We start from the raw sequence: 16864 nt of genomic DNA, 5'->3' as shown, positions 1-16864 counted from the left end.
GGGGGGGGGCAGGAGGACGAGGGGGGATGGCACCCATCAAGGCAGCGGTCTGGCTGCCGAGCTCCTGCCTCTGGTCCTCGCACCCCCCCACCCCGCGCGCCCCAGGGCCCACAGTGTCAACCCCAGCAGTGGCGGGAAATCAGGTGGTACTGACCCGGTTCAGTCCCCAGCCCAGCCCCACTCTGGCCTGGGCGAGAGGCTTACCGGCCTCGGCCTCCTCATCTGAGAAAAGGAGTCATAATGGTACCCACTCCCAGGGTTGCTGTGGGGACTAAGTGAGGTGATATCTGCTGAGTGCTAAGGACCGAGGCACAGAATGAGAGCTGAGAATTAGTCACCGCCCCTGTCATCGTCCCTGTCACCATCACCACCGTCATCATCATCACTGTCCCTGTCAGTATCATCTCACTTGAAATCAGATGACTGGCCTTGAGTCCAGCTCCCCGGGCCGCGCTGAGCTCAGTCTTGACATCTATCAAAGAGGGGTGACGACAGCCACCTTCCAGGATTGCGGTGGGGACGTCATGAGTCAGGCAGCGTGGCTGTGCAGCCGTGGAGGGCAGGGTGCGTGGGTGTGCGTGAGAACCCGGGACGCGCGGGGCTTCGGACTCAGAGGTCCTGCTTGGCCTCGAGCGGGCTCCTTAACCTCCCTGAGCCTCAGTTCCCTGCTCCGCGGGGCACAGCCTCAGCGCAGGCCAGGAGCCCCCCTGCCCCGACCTGCTCTGGAAGAGCCCACGCTCCCGTCCCTGTGCCCTTTGCAATCGTGATGTACGTCGCCGCGCCCTTTCTGCTATGAGTGGCGGGGAACTCATTCGAGACCATGCTTCTGTTCCAGCTGGCTCGCCTCTGCTGGGGCTGTGGTTTGGCTCTGACCTTCCTGTGATCTTGCACGCCTTTGCCCCGACCCTCCTCCCCTCATCCTGAGGCTCTGTACCAGGTCCTGTCCTGGGCATGGGGTTGGCTTGCTGGCTGGTGCTGGCCTGGGGTAACAGCCTCCAGGGAGCTGATAGTGCCCGTGCCCCAGGGCCATGATTGAGAGAGTAGGGGGGCACAGGGGGCTTGCTGTACCCCTTGAGGGTCCCAACGCTGTGCCCCGTGCTGTGCGGGCGTTCCCACAGAAAAAGGCAACCAGCCCCCCATCCCCTACCCCCGCTGGAGAGCTCCCCCTCCTGTGGGGATGGTGGGCCAGGCTTCTTTTCGAACCCAAGCCAGACACCTGACTGTTGGCCTGTGCCTTGCTGGGCCCTGACTCCTCGACTCCAGGGCCAGGAAGCTGTTGGCCTTACCTCTGGGACCAGTACCCAGGACAGGGTCTGGGCAGGGCCGATGGACGTGAGGGAACAGGCCCTAGGGGTGAGTGAGCGGGGGATGAAATCCCAACTCTGCCCCTTCTGCGCCGTGACCTTGGCGGGTTTATGACTCAGAGCCTTAGCGGCTTCATCTGTATAAGGGGATAATACAAGCATCCAGCCCCCAAGCTGCCGGGGAGAGACGATGATCTGGTGTAGGTAAAGTGCTGGGCACGCGTGAGTGCTCAGTGCACCCCACGAGTGTTGCTGTGACGTAATCCGTACATGAGTATCGAGCATGTCAACTGTCTCGTTTTGGGGGTGGGGGGGAGATAATCATCAGAGAAGTTACGGGAGCCCCTGCCTGGGCTCTGGGCAGTCTGCCCTGGCTCGGATTCCATATCTGCCTCTTACCAGCTGTCTGACCTTGGGCGGTTTGCTTTACGTCCCTGTGCCTCAGTTTCTCCCGTCTGAAAATGCAGATGATAAGAGCTATCTCCAATACAGTCCTTATGGCTTCATTTAAAGAGTTTAAGACCGTCTGGCACCTAGGAGCCTCCTGATGATGGTTTTAGCTGCGATAAAGGAGGCAGCAAGGCAGAGAAGAGGTGAACTCTAATCCCAGCTCTGTGCTGGCCTCCTTATGCGGACTTGAGCAAATCCCTTTTTCTGGGCCTCAGTTTCCCCAGCTTTTGAACAAGGGGGTGGGCTCGCTCAGAGAGCCCTTTCAGCCCTGACAATGTATGGCTCCCTGAATCCCCGAAGGAAGGGAGTATGTGTGGAGCCGAGGGACCAGCAGGTGCAAAGGCCCTGAGGCTGAATGATGTTGCTTGGTAGAGAGCAGACCGGGGCACCCTGAGAGCGGCAGGGCTCAGCCAGCCTGTCGGAGCAGCCAGGGACCTGGAGCAGATGTTCACTTGTGTTTTCTCCCCCTCTTCCTCCCTCTAGGGCTCCCTTCCCCAGCTCCCACTCATGGATGTGATGGCAGCTCCTGCTCTGTCCTGCTCTCTGTCCCTCCTTGTCCTCCTCCTGGCCCTGGCCATCCCTCGGGGATCCACAGTGGCAAATGGTGAGGACCCTGGCATCTGGATAGCCGTGCTTTCTCTTGGGGAGGAGGCCAACACCCTTATAGAAGCCCTTTCAGGACCCCTGCTCTTGGCAGAGGCCCACCAGCAGGGGCAGGAGGCAGGGAAGGAGGGAGGCGAGGGTGTCCACCTTCTCCCTTGGCCCTTCTGTCCTGTCCCTGCTGCACCCATGTGTCTCCCCACGCCAAAGGAAGACACTGGCTTTTCATGCCCGCTCTGCCTCGGCCTGCCTGCGGGACCTTGCAGGCTCTGGGGCTCAGTGTTATCCTCTCTGAAATGGATCCACTGAGTTCTTTTCTGCCCAGCAGGGCTGCCTCCTTCTTCATCTGGTAGGCACAGGGAGCAGGGTGGTGGGTGAGCCCTGGGGGGCTGTGGGCACCCCGTGGCCAGCCACTCATGCCTCACCTTGTCGGCAGACTCTTCCAAGCTCACATGCTTCTACAACTCAAAAGCCAACATCTCCTGTGTCTGGAGCTGGGATGGGGACCCGCAGGTCACATCCTGCAAGATCCATGCTCAGCCGGAGAGACGGTGAGTGTGGGGTTGACCAGCAAAATGGCAACATCTCAGGAGGGGGGAGGTGGTTCTTATAATCACTGGTGTTTACGCTCTTGGGATTCCTACTGGTAGACCCCAAGATGTCGCACTTTGAGAATTTGGACTGATAAGACCCACAGACTCTTGGTGTCACAGAAGTCTGGAAAATATAGGAGTCGGTAGTTTAGACTCCGGGAACCAGGGCGGAGTGAGCAGTGGGGTCCAGGCTGCAAGGGAGAGGCCGGGGACAAGCAAGACACGGTAGTTGGGGGACACTGGGTTGTGAGACTGCTGGGCCGAGGCTAGAGTCGACCCTAGAAGCAAGAGGGGAGAGAAAAGGGGCTCCCCAAGCTTTTTGAGAGACTCTTAGGGCAGCTGCGGGGACAGGGGCCTGAGCCATGGCTGGGAGCCTGGGGGCTGGGAGGGAGTCAGGGAAGGGGTTGCTGTGATCCCGACATTCTGGTAGCAACAGCAAAGGTGCCTTTGGGTTTGGCCGTGGCCCTGGGTGGGTGATGATTCCACAGGGTTCCAAAGCCTCCATCAACCCGCATGGGAAGACTCTGGAGGGCTTTAGGTGGGAAGACCAACATGTCCTGAACTGCTTGTTTCTAGAAGATCACTGTGGCTACTGTGGGGCCAGGCTGGGGAGGGCAGGAAGAGGTGTTTGTGATGGGATGTGGAGCAGGTGGGGGAATGGGGGTCTCTGCTGAGGTTGGCATAGAGCCCCGCACAGACCGGCCTTGCTGCATGGGGGGCCCTCCCCAGGGCCGGCTCTGGGGGGTCCCTCCTTTTGTCCTGAGAATTTTCTTTTGCCTCGAAAGGCCTTGGAACAGATCCTGTGACCTGCTCCTGATGAGCCCGGCATTCTGGGCCTGTCACCTGATCCTTGGGTCCCCAGATGTGAGTAGTGGGGGCCGAGAAGAGAGCCCAGGGGAGGGCAGGTGCGTGGGGGGAGGGGGGTCCTTCCAGGGGCAGAGATGGGGCCCAGCAAGCTCAGCGGCTTTGGCTACAGACTGGGGTACAGCAGGCTGCCCGGGGCGAGAGAGGCGGAAGGAAGCAGGGCAGCATCCAAAGGCCAGAACTCAGGGCCGACTGGGGGTTGAGGGATCTGTGGTCTGAGAGGCTCTGTCATTCTGCCTCTGCTCCACTGTCTCCCCCAGGCTTTGTGGGTCCCGTGACACTTCTGTACTCCTCATCAAGGGGGGGTCGCCCACCTATAACAACACCCCCTCTGACTCTTCCCAAGGTCTTGGCAAGCGCAGGGCAGCGTGGGCTTAAAAGTGTGGGTTCTGGAGCTGAAGGTCTGGGTGCCAGCCCTGGCTCCATTGGAACACCCGCTGGGTGACATCGGGCCGCTGCTGAGTCCTAGGCTTCCCTTCTCGAAAGGGCACAAATGATGGCAGCTGCCTCGTAGAGACTGTTCTGTGGGTTAAAGCACGAGGCCCCCGACCCCGAACAGAGCATGCACTTGACTTCGTAGTCCTTGGATCCTTTTGACTTTGTGGGTGGGCACCAGCACGGTCCCCTTCTCACCAGTGAGGAAGCAGAGGCTCCGAGAGGCCCAGCCAGTGAGGGGAGAGAGCCGCGATCGAACCCTCTAGATGGGCGAGCAGCCACATCCGTGCGGGCCTGCATCAAATTCCCGTCTGTCACGCCCTCCTTGGCAGCGGCGGGCACCAGGGCACATTTTCCAGCCGTCATCAGGTCACACCCATTCCTACGGGGCAGGAGGATGTGGAGATGGGCTCACACGGCTGGAACCAGACGGCCGTGCCTGTCCCCGCGGGCTCAGCAGAGGGTCTGCCTTCAGATCCCGGCCCCACGGTTTCCTAGCTGTGTGACCTCAGGCCAGGCCCTAGCCTCTCGGAGCTTCAGGAAGAGAAGAGCGGCAGTGCCTGTCTCACAGGCTTGTTGAGAGAGTTGAATGAGAGAACATGCGTCCAGCGCTCAGAAGAGCGCCTGGGACAAGAGGAACCTGACATAATGTATCCCTGGAATCCTTACAACAACTAGGATCATAGTAATAAGGACGGAACTACCATCGTTATCTGGAGACATCAGGCCCCCACAGCAGCCAGAAGCAGGCAGGGGCAGGGTCCTTGAGGTGGAGAGGGAGGAATTGTCCCCATCTCTGGGGACCAGATGATCATGTTTTAGGTTCGCTCATGGTGGGCCCTGTGGCAGGTCAGAGGGACTGTGCCTGGGGTCCTAGACCTGAAAACACACCCTCAGAACCCAGAGCACAGATCCGGAGAGGACCGGCATCAGACCTTCTTCTCACAGGGCTCTCCTCTGCACAGGGAGGAGGCCGCCGTAAGCTTTTCATCCAGCGGCGCTCGGTCAGGTGTCACAGCCCAGGGCAGCCTCCCTGTGGGGGCAGTGGATGAAGAGGCCTGGCTCTGAATCCGGACTGCCCTGCTGACCGGTTGCATGACTTTGGGCTTCTCACCTGCATTATGAGGATGGATTGCTATGAGAATCAGCCAGAGAAATGCCTAAAGCCCCTGAGCGGTGCTTGCCCGCCCGAGATGCTCACTGCCTGGCCATTTCCTTCCCAAAAAGTCAGGGTGTGAGAGTGGGGAGAGATAGGAGAGGGGAGGCTTTCACACTCAAAATAATTACCCAGGTACAGTTCCAGACCTGCCTTTTCTTGGGGGCTCATCCTGCTTGCATGCCTCTTGTGATGGGGAACTCCTTCCCTTTCGAGGCAGCTCACTTCACTTTAGATCACGGGTCAAATTCTGCTTGCTGTCTGTTTTTGTAAATAAAGTTTTATTGGCACACAGCCATGCCCGTTCTCCTACAAGGTGTCTCTGGCTGCTTTTCACAGGCCAGCAACAGAATTGAGGAGTTGTGACTGAGACCGTTTGACCTGCAAAGCTAGAAATATTTACTCTCTGCACCTTCACAGAAAAAGTCTGCCGACCCCTGCCTTAGCCAGTGGGGCTTGTAAGGGGCCCCACTTTTGTTGCAGTCTTGGCCTTCCCTCTCCCCTGTCCTCCCCACCCCCCATCCCTACCACGTCCTTCCCTTGCAGGCTCAGAGTCTGACAGCAGCTGACATCGTCAACATGAGTGTAATGTGCCGTGAAGGCGACAGGTGGAGGACACTGATGACCCAGGACTTCAAGCCCTTTGAGAACCGTGAGTGAGGAATCGGGAAGGGTCGGGGGACTCGGGTGGGCTGGGAACCCGTTCCAGTCTCTCTCCATACCCACGTGTGACCTCTCACTGCCTGCTGCCCTCGGGCAGTAGTCCTGGCTCCTTCCCCTGGTATTCAAGGCTCAGGACCTGGCCCTGGCTTCCCAATCGAGCACTCCTCCTCTCATGGCCTGTACCCCCGCCACAACCAAAGGCCGGCTCTCTGAATTCAGCTTGCCCATCCATGCCTCTGAGCCCTTGCATTTGTGGGTGCCACAGCCTGGAAGGCTCTTCCCACCAGGAGAATTTCCACTCACCCTTCAAGGCTCAGTGAAGAGTCACCTCCTCCAGAAGGCCTTCCCAAATTCTCCCAGCCCTTTGTACCTCCTCTTTCAGGGTGTTTATGTTTTTTCAGGGTCTTCACTGCCTGATTTGGGGATTGTCTCCCTCACTGGGCTGTGAGCTCCCTGAGGGCAGAACGTCTGCCATCCCTATATCTCTACTCCAAGTACCCACCCAGCACCAGGCCTTAACTGGGCAGGGCTCTGGGAAGGTTTTTTTTTTTGTTTGTTTTTTGTTTTTTGTTTTTAAAGATTTTATTTATTTATTCGACAGAGATAGAGACAGCCAGCGAGAGAGGGAACACAAGCAGGGGGAGTGGGAGAGGAAGAAGCAGACTCATAGCAGAGGAGCCTGATGTGGGGCTCGATCCCAGAACGCCGGGATCACGCCCTGAGCCGAAGGCAGATGCTTAACTGCTGTGCCACCCAGGCGCCCCACTGGGAAGGTTTTTTGAATGACTGGGTGCCCAGCGCCATCCCCAGACCATCTCTAAGGGAGGCCGCCTCTAAGGGAGAAAGGGCGAGATCTAGGCAGGGTTCTCAATGCAGCCCTGCCTTAACTGAATGTGGTCTGCCCGGAATATCATTTCCCACGTCTGAGCCTCAGTTTGCCCATCGAGCATGGGGAGAACCGGCTATCTGCCGGACCCGGGTCGTGTAAGGTCTGTGAGCCAGACACAGTAACTGCTTGGCGCATGCTCAGTAGACATTCGCTGAGTGTTGTTTGCGTGGTTCTACAGAGTTCCAGAATTATAAAAACTTACGTCAGTTTAACTTCAGAATCATAAAATCTTACAATCCTATAAGGTTATTGAGATTCAGTTAAATTACACGAGATGATCCATGTAAAGCTCTCAGATCCATTCTGGACCAGAGAGCAGCTGCCTTGATTTTTCTTCATACAGCACATACTAAGTCTGGCGCCTAGACGTGCCAGGTGCTGCTGTAGGTGCCAAGGGTACATCGGAGACCACAGCCCCTGCCCTTAGTGAGCTCACGGTCTGGCGGGGGAGACAGAAAAATGAAAACCCCCAAATAGATACTTGATATGTCAGGTGGGGCTAAGTGCGGGGCACGACAATAAAACAGGTGAGGGGGTAGAGGGTGATGGGTGGGGGGGAAGGCTTCTCCAAGCAAGTGAGGATCTCTGGGGGGAAGGGCACCCAGGAGGGAGAAACAGCAGGTGCAAAGGTAGAGGTGGGGGCGCGTCTGAGCTCTATCACCTCAGCATCGTGACCCAACATACCCCGAGCTCACTCTCCCTTCCTCTCTCCTGCCTCCAGTTCGCCTGATGGCCCCCGACTTGCTCCAAGTCACCCACGTCGGGACCCACAAATGCAACATAACCTGGAAAGTCCCTCAGTCCTCCCACTACATTGAAAGTTACCTGGAGTTTGAGGCTCGGAGAAGGTCCCCAGGCCACAGCTGGGAGGTGAGTGCATGGCCCGGTCCCCACCTGCCCTGCCCCTCCCTCCTGTCCTGGTCACCCTGTCCATCCCTCATGTCAGCAAAGCCACGGCAGCCCCCAGGCAGTCCCTGCCGCTCCCCTGTACTGCCTGCCCTGGCCTCCCCCTCCCCATAAGTGCCCCCCCACAACCCAGGGGTCCCAGCTGGTGGCAGATGCCAGGCTGGCACCAGGGCAAGGGTTTACATAGCCGAGAGCAGGTGACTATCCTCTGAGATTTCAGAGGCCCTGGGAAGCCACCTTCCTGTGCTTCAAATCCAGTGTGGTCCACATCCAGTGGGGTCCGCTGCTTCCCCACTTGCTTCCCCACTCCCATATTTGCCCACTCAACACTTACGGAGTACTCACTGGGCGCTGGGTGCTGACTGGGTGCCGGCTGCCCGCTGGCCGCCGGGAAGAGGTTGGAGGGCGAAACTGACAAGCTTCCGGAGCTCAGGAAACTCACATGGGGGGAGGGCAACCTGCAAACCCGGAAACTGGAGACTAGGGGATACTGATAAGTGCTATCAAGGCCGCAAAACAGGATTCCACATGTGAGAGGGCCTGGGGCAGGCTACTTCAGATGCGGGCGCCTGGGAAGGCAAGACAGGCGGGGCCCGTGTGTCTGAGGGATGGGGAAAAAAGTGAAAAGAGTGATCCAGAGGTGGGAGAGGTCTTGCGGTTGCGTGGCAAAGAGACCATAGCGGGGTTGCGGTCGAAGCAGGGAGACCAGCCCCTGCCTGAGATGGGGGGAGGAGAGAGAGGAGGGGAAGGGTCCAGAATGGGTTTCAAAGGGGGAACCGGCTGGTTGGCCGCACGCTTTGTGTGTGGAAGAGAAGTGAGGGAGGGGTTCAAGATGCCCTTGGGGGTCAGGGATTGTGGGGGAAGAGTGGGGGGGGGAGGATGGCTGGCGGGGAGGAAGGACGGTGTTATTTGCTCAGCCTCCCAGCCAGCCATGCTATGGGAGGTGAGGTGGGCCGTGGGGACCCCTCTGCTCTGACAGCCCCCCGCCTGTCTCCATCCCAGGAGGCCTCCCTGCTTGTCCTCAGGCAGAACCAGCAATGGATTTGCCTAGACACACTCACTCCAGGCACCCTGTACGAATTTCAAGTGAGGGTAAGGGCCTACCTAGGCAGCCACAAGGCTTGGAGTCCCTGGAGTCAGCCCCTGGCCTTCAGGACGAAGCCTGCAGGTACCAGGGGACAGACGGGGTGGGATGGAGCTCAGACAGGAGGGGGGTGGCTGATGTGTGACCTGGGGGCAGCTGGTAGGGGTGGCCTGGGAGTGGGGTACCGGGCTTGGCCCCAGTCATGCTTACCTGCTATTGTTAGCCCACTCATTGCGACCCTGCAGGGTAAGCAGCCTGGTGGGGTGGGCTGATCTCAGCTGCAAGCCTCCGTTTCCGCATCTGTAAAGTGGGCACCGTGCTACCCGGCAGGGCTGCTGGGATGAGGAATGCAATGTCTCTTGGCCCGGCACACAGCAGGTGTGCTGGGCCAGCCAGGACCTGCGAAGGCCTTGGGGCAGAGGTCAGCCTGTCCCTCAGCACCAGGGTGGCAGCGGGGGAATGCTGGAGGGATCTGGGTGAGCCGGGGGGCGGGGAGCTTCTCTGACCCCTCTCCCTGCTTCTCCTCCTGCCCCTGGGTGGCCTCAGAGAAGCAGACCCCGCTCTTCCCTTGGTTTGGCCACGTCATCATGGGTGTCAGCAGCGCCTTGGGCTTTATCATCTTGGTCTACTTGTTGGCCAACTGTCAGTACAGCGGACCACGGTAAGAGCCCTCCCGTCCTGCTCCTTCGTGCTCTCATCTGACACCCCTGCCCCCGCCAGGTCAGGCCCTTGGCTGAGCCCCCTGCTCCGACACAGCCGTGCTCCCTCCGCCCTCCCCAAAGTCCTCCCTCTCTACCACCTGGCACCCCCCCCAAAGATGGAACTCCAGGGAACCAGCCTGAGGAGAGCAGGGGAGGGAGAGTCCCGGGGAGGCCCCGCCCAGAGCACGACTCTGAGTACGTGTGTGCACACATGTGTGTCTGTGTGTGTGCAAATGCCAGCAGTCTCTATGTGTGTGTCCCCATGGATCTCTCTAGGTCCCGGCATTCATTAGATTATTCCTTTCTTGGTTGAGCCCCAGCTCAGTGCCGGGCCTGGCTCCCAGTGCTGGGAATACAAGGGCAAGCCACATACACGCAGTTCTGTCTTCATGGAGCTCATGGTCACGCGGGAGAAGGCAGATATTTATAAATCATACCCAAATACAATGACACACCGTAACAGGATGGTGAAGGAAGCTACTCGATGGATTGGAAGCGGACAACAGGGAGAGGAACCCTGGTGGAGGGGTGGCTGGCAGAAGCATGCCCAAGGAAGTGATCATTCCCTTGAAATCTGAAGGAGGAGCTAACCAGGCAGGGTGGAGGCAGTGGGGAGTGCATCGCAAACAGAAGAAACAGGGTGTGCAAAGGCCCTACCTGGGAAGGAGGGAGGAGCATTACAGAAACGGAGAGTTCAGGGGGGCAGGTGTGGTTGGAGACCAGAAGGGGTGGAGGAGAGGGCTGACCTGAGCCTGAACATCTAGACGGGGGGCAGCCAGGCTTTCTGGGGCCTTGAGGCTATGACCATATTTTGAGGCAGATGCATGCAGATACTGGGGCGCTCAGCTTGGCCAGCAAAGCATGGGCTGAAATTGAGCACCCACTCACTACCCCCCTAAAACCAGGTGCCTTTGGGCAGTGCACAACCTGAACTACCATCCATGACGGCCTGGACAAGGAGACACACAATCTGGCCTCTCTCCTACCTCCCGTCTCCTCGTTCACTCTCCTCCAGACATCTGGCTCTGTGTGGTTCCTGACCGCTCTGGCTCCTGTGGTCCCCCACCCCCATATCCTTCTTTTGCACAACCCTCTGCTTTTTGTTTCCACAGAATGAATGGTCATGTTGCACACTTGGTTCATGTCTGTCTCCCCATTAGAATGTCAGTTCCTTAAGATCAGAGACCTTCTCTGTTTGCCATTCTCGTGTCCCCAGGACCAGCCCAGCACCCTCCCTTACTGGGCATTCACTTGGCATTGATTCAACAGATGAATGTGGAACACCTCTGTACTCTCCCTTCAGGGTTGTGGGGTGCCAGCAGGACACCGTGGCCCTCTTCCTTTCTCACGCACCTTCCCTCCCTCCTCCTCCCCTGTTCAGGCTGAAGAAGGTTCTGAAGTGCCATATCCCAGACCCCTCCGAGTTCTTTTCCCAGCTGAAGTCAGAGCATGGGGGAGATTTCCAGGTAAGAGTCTGGTGCTGGAGGAGAGAAGCCAGCAGCTGGCTCGGGCTGGCCAGAGGGTGGCCGGAAGTATGAGTAGGGGGGGAGGTGGCTCGGGAGCAGTGGGTTTGCACTTTGCGAAAGGAGCCGAATACTGAAGTGAGCCGCCCCTGGGCTGGGTGTGGGCCCCTTTCCCCAGCTCTGGCACCAGCCTTCTTAGGCTCAATGGCACCTCCCGTCTGAGCCAGACTGCCTGGGTTCTAATCCCGGCTCCAGCCCTTCTTGGCTGTGTGACCTTGGGCGCGTTAGAGAACGTCTCTGTGCTCAGTTTCCTCTCTTGTACAATGGGGAGGGAAGTCATGTTACTACGTGGATGGGTCGGAGATCGCTGGCTGGAACACAGTAAGTGCTCAAGGGGCCCTAGCTAGAACTGCTGTCACTGCTCTGTTGACTGAGCAGGACTTGCCATTTCTCCACACACCCCGCCCCCACTTGGGCAGACTCTCTTCATGGGCAGTGATTCCTCTCCCCGCTGCAGAAAGCCCTGAGCGGACTCCGCACCCTATCCTAGACGGTAACAAGACTTTGAGCCGCTTCTCATCAATTGGTGCGGAGTCACTGCGAAAGTGCTGGCCCAGATAGTAGTAACACACTGAACCCCATTTAAGCCTCAGTCCCCTCCCCTCCCTGAGCCCACTCTTGCTTCAGGAAGGAAGTGTGACGGGGGAAGGGGGTTGTGGTGGGCTGCTTCTATCACCCTCCCCTCCCCAGACTCTCTAGATTTGGGGGAGGATGAGGTGGGGGTGGAGGGAGATCAGGAGGAGTGCGGAGGGGCTGGAAAGCCATACTGGGCCAGAGGTGCCCGGAGTTGGCTTTGAGTTCTCCGTTATGGCTGATCAGGGCCCCTTCTGGAATTCTTTGGAAAACTTCCAAGACTGGGGATAGCTTGCCTATAATCCTCTTCATGTGGGGGAATGTATCTCCTTAAAATTCTTCCTAAAGCCCTAAAGGTAGTGAGCTCCCCATCAACAGAGGCATTCTAACAAGCCTTGGCTGGCTATGTGTCAGAAATACAGCAGAAGGGATTCCTGGTTGGAGGCTGGACTAGATGCCTCCTTCATCCTCTTCCAGGGTGAAATCCTTCTGATTCTACGGGACTAGGACATTTTGAGGTGGCAGTGGGCTCCATCCTGGAGAGGTGTAAACCACTCCATCTTCCCATGAGGTCATTCCCCAGGTCTAGATGCTTGCCCCAGACCTAGGGTGTGGAGGGGGTACCCCAAGGAAGCACTGGGGATGCACCATGTGCTTGGGGGTTGCGGCCAGCCAAGAGGGACCCCACCCTCCCCTCCGCATCTGGGTTGGAGGTCTGCTCCTCTCTCTCTACCCCAGGACCTCTGGCTAGCAGGCCACGAGGCCCACTGCCCTGTCACGGGACCCGGGCGTATGCGTGCCAGTGCATGAGTGTGTGAGTGAAGGGGGATACGTTTCTCCTTGCACCCGTCTCCCACCCCTGCTTCAGGGCATTGTGGACGGAGGTCCAGAAAGTGGCTGAACACACACACCTCTGAGAGGGGCCAGCGAGGCCCTGGCACCCAGTGCTGGTCACAGGCCCGGCCTGGCCCTGCCGCTCCTCCATGGCCAGACCCTCCCCCCCACCCCCACCGCGGATCTGCACTCCCCCTCTCAGGATTGTAGGAGGAGCCCATTGGGCCTGGTCCGTGTGCTCAGGGGACCCAGTCCAGCGGCTGAGGGCTCCCAGGACAGAGGGCTGTTGGAGTTCTCAACTGTACCCACCCGTGACCCCCATCACACCCCCTGGGGGCCTACTGTCCCTTACGCTTCTGTGGGTGGTCTGCCTTTTACCCTGGGCCAGGGAGTTCTGCCTTTATTTTCTTATTTGACATCCTCCTGCTGGCCCACAGCAAGGAAGTTAGGAAAGGGGGCTAAGCGTTGTGGAATTGAGGCTCGGAGAGGTGCGGGGACCTGCCCAGGGTCACACAGTCAGGGAAGGCCAGGGCTCTCTGGACTCTGGAGTGACTGGGAAATGCTCTGGTGGGCACTTTCTTCTCTCTGTGGAGGGACGGTGTGGCAGGTGGGGACTGCATGGCACTGGGTGGGGGGGCACAGAGAACGGCAGGACCCTCGTGCCCACCAGAGATTTTGTCGGGGAGCCTGGTTCCCAGCTCTGCCACTGCTGGCTGTGTTATCAGGGCAGGGGACGCCCCCTGTCTGGGCATCTGTAAGGTGGACAAGATGGGCTCCAGAGCTCTTTCGGCTTTGACGCTGGTTTGTGGACTCACACACTTGTGCTAGCCCCTGCCAGACGCATGAGGCTTTCACCCTTTGCCCGGTGCCTAGCGCGGTGCCAGACTCACCGCGGGCACTCCGTACACAGTCCCTCATCGAAACAACACATTCCCTGGGCACCCGCAGCAAGCACCCTCCCTGGGCTGACCCAGAGCGGTCCGCAAGCCGGTTGGGGTGGGGGTGGGGCACAGTCAGGGAGGCCTTCCCGGAGGTAGCAGCCCTGAGTAGACTGTAGTTAGAGTTGTTGCTGCGAGCCTGGAGGTTCCCACTCACCTTCCGTCCGCTATCTCTCCTGGCAGAAGTGGCTGTCCTCGCCCTTCCCCTCGTCATCTTTCAGCCCCAACACCCAGGCACCCGAGATCTCCCCGCTGGAGGTGCTGGACAGGGACGCCAAGGCCACACAGCTGCTCCTGCTGCAGCAGGAGAAGGGGCCCTCTCCCTCCACCGAGACGAGCGGCCACTCGCTGACCAGCTGCTTCACCAACCAGGGTTACTTCTTCTTCCACCTCCCCGACGCCCTGGAGATCGAGGCCTGCCAGGTGTACTTCACCTATGATCCCTGCACAGAAGAGCCCGAGGAGGGCGGGCCTGGGGCGCCCGAGGGGTCTCTCCTCCCGCCCCTGCGACCCCTGCCAGCCGAGGATGATGCCTACTGCACCTTCCCCCCTGGGGATGACCTGCTGCTCTTCTCTCCTGGTCTCCTTGGCGGCCCCGGCCCCCCCAACACGGCCCTGGGCGGCGCTGGAGCTGGTGGAGAGAAGCTGCCCCCCTCATTGCAGGAAGGAGCTCCCAGAGCCTGGGCCCCCCAACCCCTGGAGCCTCCCACCCCAGGAGCTCCTGACCCGGGGGATAGCCAGCCGCCCCTGGAGCTTGCCCTGAGAGAAGCAAGAGAGGAGGTCCCAGCCCCAGGCCCCGGGGAGGGAGTCGGCTTCCCCTGGGCTAGCCCCTCTGGACGAGGCCAGGTCAGGGCCCTTACCTCCTGCCTGACCCTGAACACCGATGCTTACCTGTCCCTCCAAGAGCTGCAGGATCAGGACCCGGCTCATTCGGTGTAGATGGACGACCAGGCAGGTCGCTGCCCACTGTTGTGCCGGGCCCAGGTGACGACTCTGTCCTCGAGGCTTGTCCACTGCTGAGTCACCCGGTGTCTAGCTGCCCCCTGGACACCTCTGCCAGAGGGCCCCATGCAGCCCTGCACACTCAGCCGTTGACTTCCAAACTGTAATTGCTGCTCCCCGGTCCCATGGCCCAAGCCACGAACTGTGGGGGGGGGGGGGCCACTGTGGCTCCCCTCCCCCGTCGTGGAGTCCTATGGCTTTTGCCTCTCAAGCATCCCTCCTCTCCAGCCCTGCAAGGACTCTTCAGGGAGAGTTCTCGGGGTTCTCCAGGGATCTTCTCCGTGTCCTCCTCACTGGGCTTCCTGCCCCAGTCCCACCCCTCCTACCCATCTGGCAAAGGGCAGCCAGAGTGCTCTCTCCGAACCACAAATACGGCTCTGCTGCCCCTTGTTTAAACCCCGCCATGGCTCCCCACTACCCTCGGCGCCTCTTCTTGGCCTGGCTCTTGCTCCTCCAGCATCACATGGGCACGTTCCCTTCTGGAACCCTCCCGGTGGGCCTACTGAGCCTCCAGCAGCTCCCTCATACCTCCCTCACACCTTCGCCCCTGCTGTTCCCTGTACCTGCAGTGCTCTCTCCTCCCTCATCTAGGTGACAAATCCCCTTATGCCTCAAGGGTCCGTTCTGCTTCCCTTGGAGGGAAACACTGCCTCCATTAACGTGCCCAAACTTTGAGGTTCAGTGCCAGGGGGATAAGTTCCCTGGGTCATGGGATGGCTAGACAAAGCGGCCCTGTCACTTCACCCTTGGGATCTCTTGTGACTTCAGAATGCTTCACTACTGTATCCTTGCCACTGTGGCCCAAGGACGGACGCAAATCTCCCAGAGAAAGTGGACACTGGTTGGATCTTTCAATAGCGGCTTCACAGACTCCTAAGGCATGCTGCTGGAAAGTAAACCTCTCCTAACGGCAGGCTCTGAAGCTGTCACAGGGAGTCTAGACCTCTACTGGAGGGATTTCTTCCGCAGCTCAGGGGCTGGCACCCCGCATCCAGAAGGGCAACTCCACTCACTGCATTGGACACAGAGAGCTTGGCACCCCATCCTATTCCCTGGATGAATTAATGAACTATCTGGGACCACCTTGCTTGGGACTCCCTGTGCCCCGCTGCCTTCACACAGGGGGCGTCATCCTCTTCTGAGGTCAAGACTCAGGGAGGCGAACCCGCATGCTCACTAAGTTCCAGCACGCCCATTCCAGCAAGAGGCTCACCCCCTTTCACGGCAATCCTCCCCGCAACACAAACACAGACACACGCAGCTGGCCCCTTCCTTCTCGGTGCTCCCCACCACTTCTCCACTTCTCTTCCCTCTGTCCCTGGCACAGATCACACCTGTGATGTCTGCCACAACCTTCCTCCTCCCATGCTAGGAGCCTCTGCAAGGAAAAGACTCTGTCCCAGGCTACTGAGCTGTGAGCGCGCAGTGCCTGCACTTATAGGTCCTGCTCCTAGTTGATTGGGTACCTGACACAAGCCAACGCATAGGCCGACAAGCAGCCTATGAGCTGGCTTAGAACAGAAGCTCCGCCCAATCAGGGAGGCCGGGCCTGAACTGGCCAATCAGATTTCTCCCAGTCTTGAGCATCTGAACTCAGGGAAGGAGGGAGGTCTTTGGGAGCAGGTGCCTGTGGAGAAGGCGCTGGGAGAAGCCTGGGGAGCAGGAGTTCAGCTCTGTTAGCAGAGGGCATCGGGCTCTGGTACAGAGACTCCTTCTGCCAAGTGGGCTACAGACTGTTCGCTCAAGGATCTTGTTTTCCTTATGTCTGAAATAAACTCCCCTTTCCTGAGGTGGTCTGAGTCTTGGATCCTTACCACGGAAGACCTTAATTACCTGGCCATCTCACTTCCCACCTCCTGCCATACGATGCCATGTGTTCTGGGTCACAAGGCCCCTTAGTCTGGGCCTGAGCATTAGACCCCTGCTCTGTGTCCCAGGGCAAACTGTGAAACCCCTCAGTGAGTCAGTTTCTACTTAGAAGAGTTTTTGGGACAGTTACATTTCTCAAGCCTCATGCATTTGTGATACAGGTACTTTCAATGACTCCCTGTGTGCCATCTCTGTTATTGTTTACTTAATATTTTTCTTCAAATCCATTTACTTTTTTGTTTAAACACTTTTATTTAAAAAGAAAAATCTTTGTATTGCTTCTGTAAATGGAAAAGCTGATATTCACTATAAATAAAAGGTAACTGTAAAAAGTCAATAAAATAAAATAAAATGTCTCAATTCATTGCCTGCTGGAAATCTGCTCTCTTTAAAGGGAAGGTTAACAGGTGTTGGGAAACTGTTGAAGACATGAGAGCCAGCACCAAACGGTGAGAAAGCAAAAAGATTGTAAAAGGAATA

At 58.4% G+C, this 16864-nt stretch overlaps 1 protein-coding gene across 2 annotated transcripts in view; it reads left to right on the top strand.

Moving 5' to 3' along the window:
• The window catches only part of IL2RB (interleukin 2 receptor subunit beta), a 17379-nt gene extending 1075 nt beyond the window's left edge, over positions 1 to 16304 (top strand). The window contains exons 2-10 of one of the 2 annotated variants that reach the window (XM_040637488.1): positions 2238 to 2358; positions 2791 to 2905; positions 3733 to 3811; positions 5949 to 6054; positions 7676 to 7824; positions 8863 to 9028; positions 9491 to 9605; positions 11027 to 11111; positions 13697 to 16304. In XM_040637488.1, the coding sequence (XP_040493422.1) occupies positions 2262 to 2358; positions 2791 to 2905; positions 3733 to 3811; positions 5949 to 6054; positions 7676 to 7824; positions 8863 to 9028; positions 9491 to 9605; positions 11027 to 11111; positions 13697 to 14452 (1668 nt within the window). In that variant the 5' untranslated portion in view covers positions 2238 to 2261 and the 3' untranslated portion in view covers positions 14453 to 16304. Of the gene's footprint in view, positions 1 to 2237; positions 2359 to 2790; positions 2906 to 3732; positions 3812 to 5741; positions 5861 to 5948; positions 6055 to 7675; positions 7825 to 8862; positions 9029 to 9490; positions 9606 to 11026; positions 11112 to 13696 lie in introns of those variants that run through there. The other variant, XM_040637489.1, reaches the window with a different exon arrangement.
• The last annotated feature ends 560 nt before the right edge of the window (positions 16305 to 16864 follow it).

The sequence above is a fragment of the Ursus maritimus genome, unplaced genomic scaffold (genome assembly GCF_017311325.1).
Source record: "Ursus maritimus isolate PB19 unplaced genomic scaffold, ASM1731132v1 scaffold_21, whole genome shotgun sequence".
Classification (NCBI taxonomy): domain Eukaryota; kingdom Metazoa; phylum Chordata; class Mammalia; order Carnivora; family Ursidae; genus Ursus; species Ursus maritimus.
Note: the sequence above shows the minus strand (reverse complement) of the source record. Positions and strands in the feature narration are given on the sequence as shown.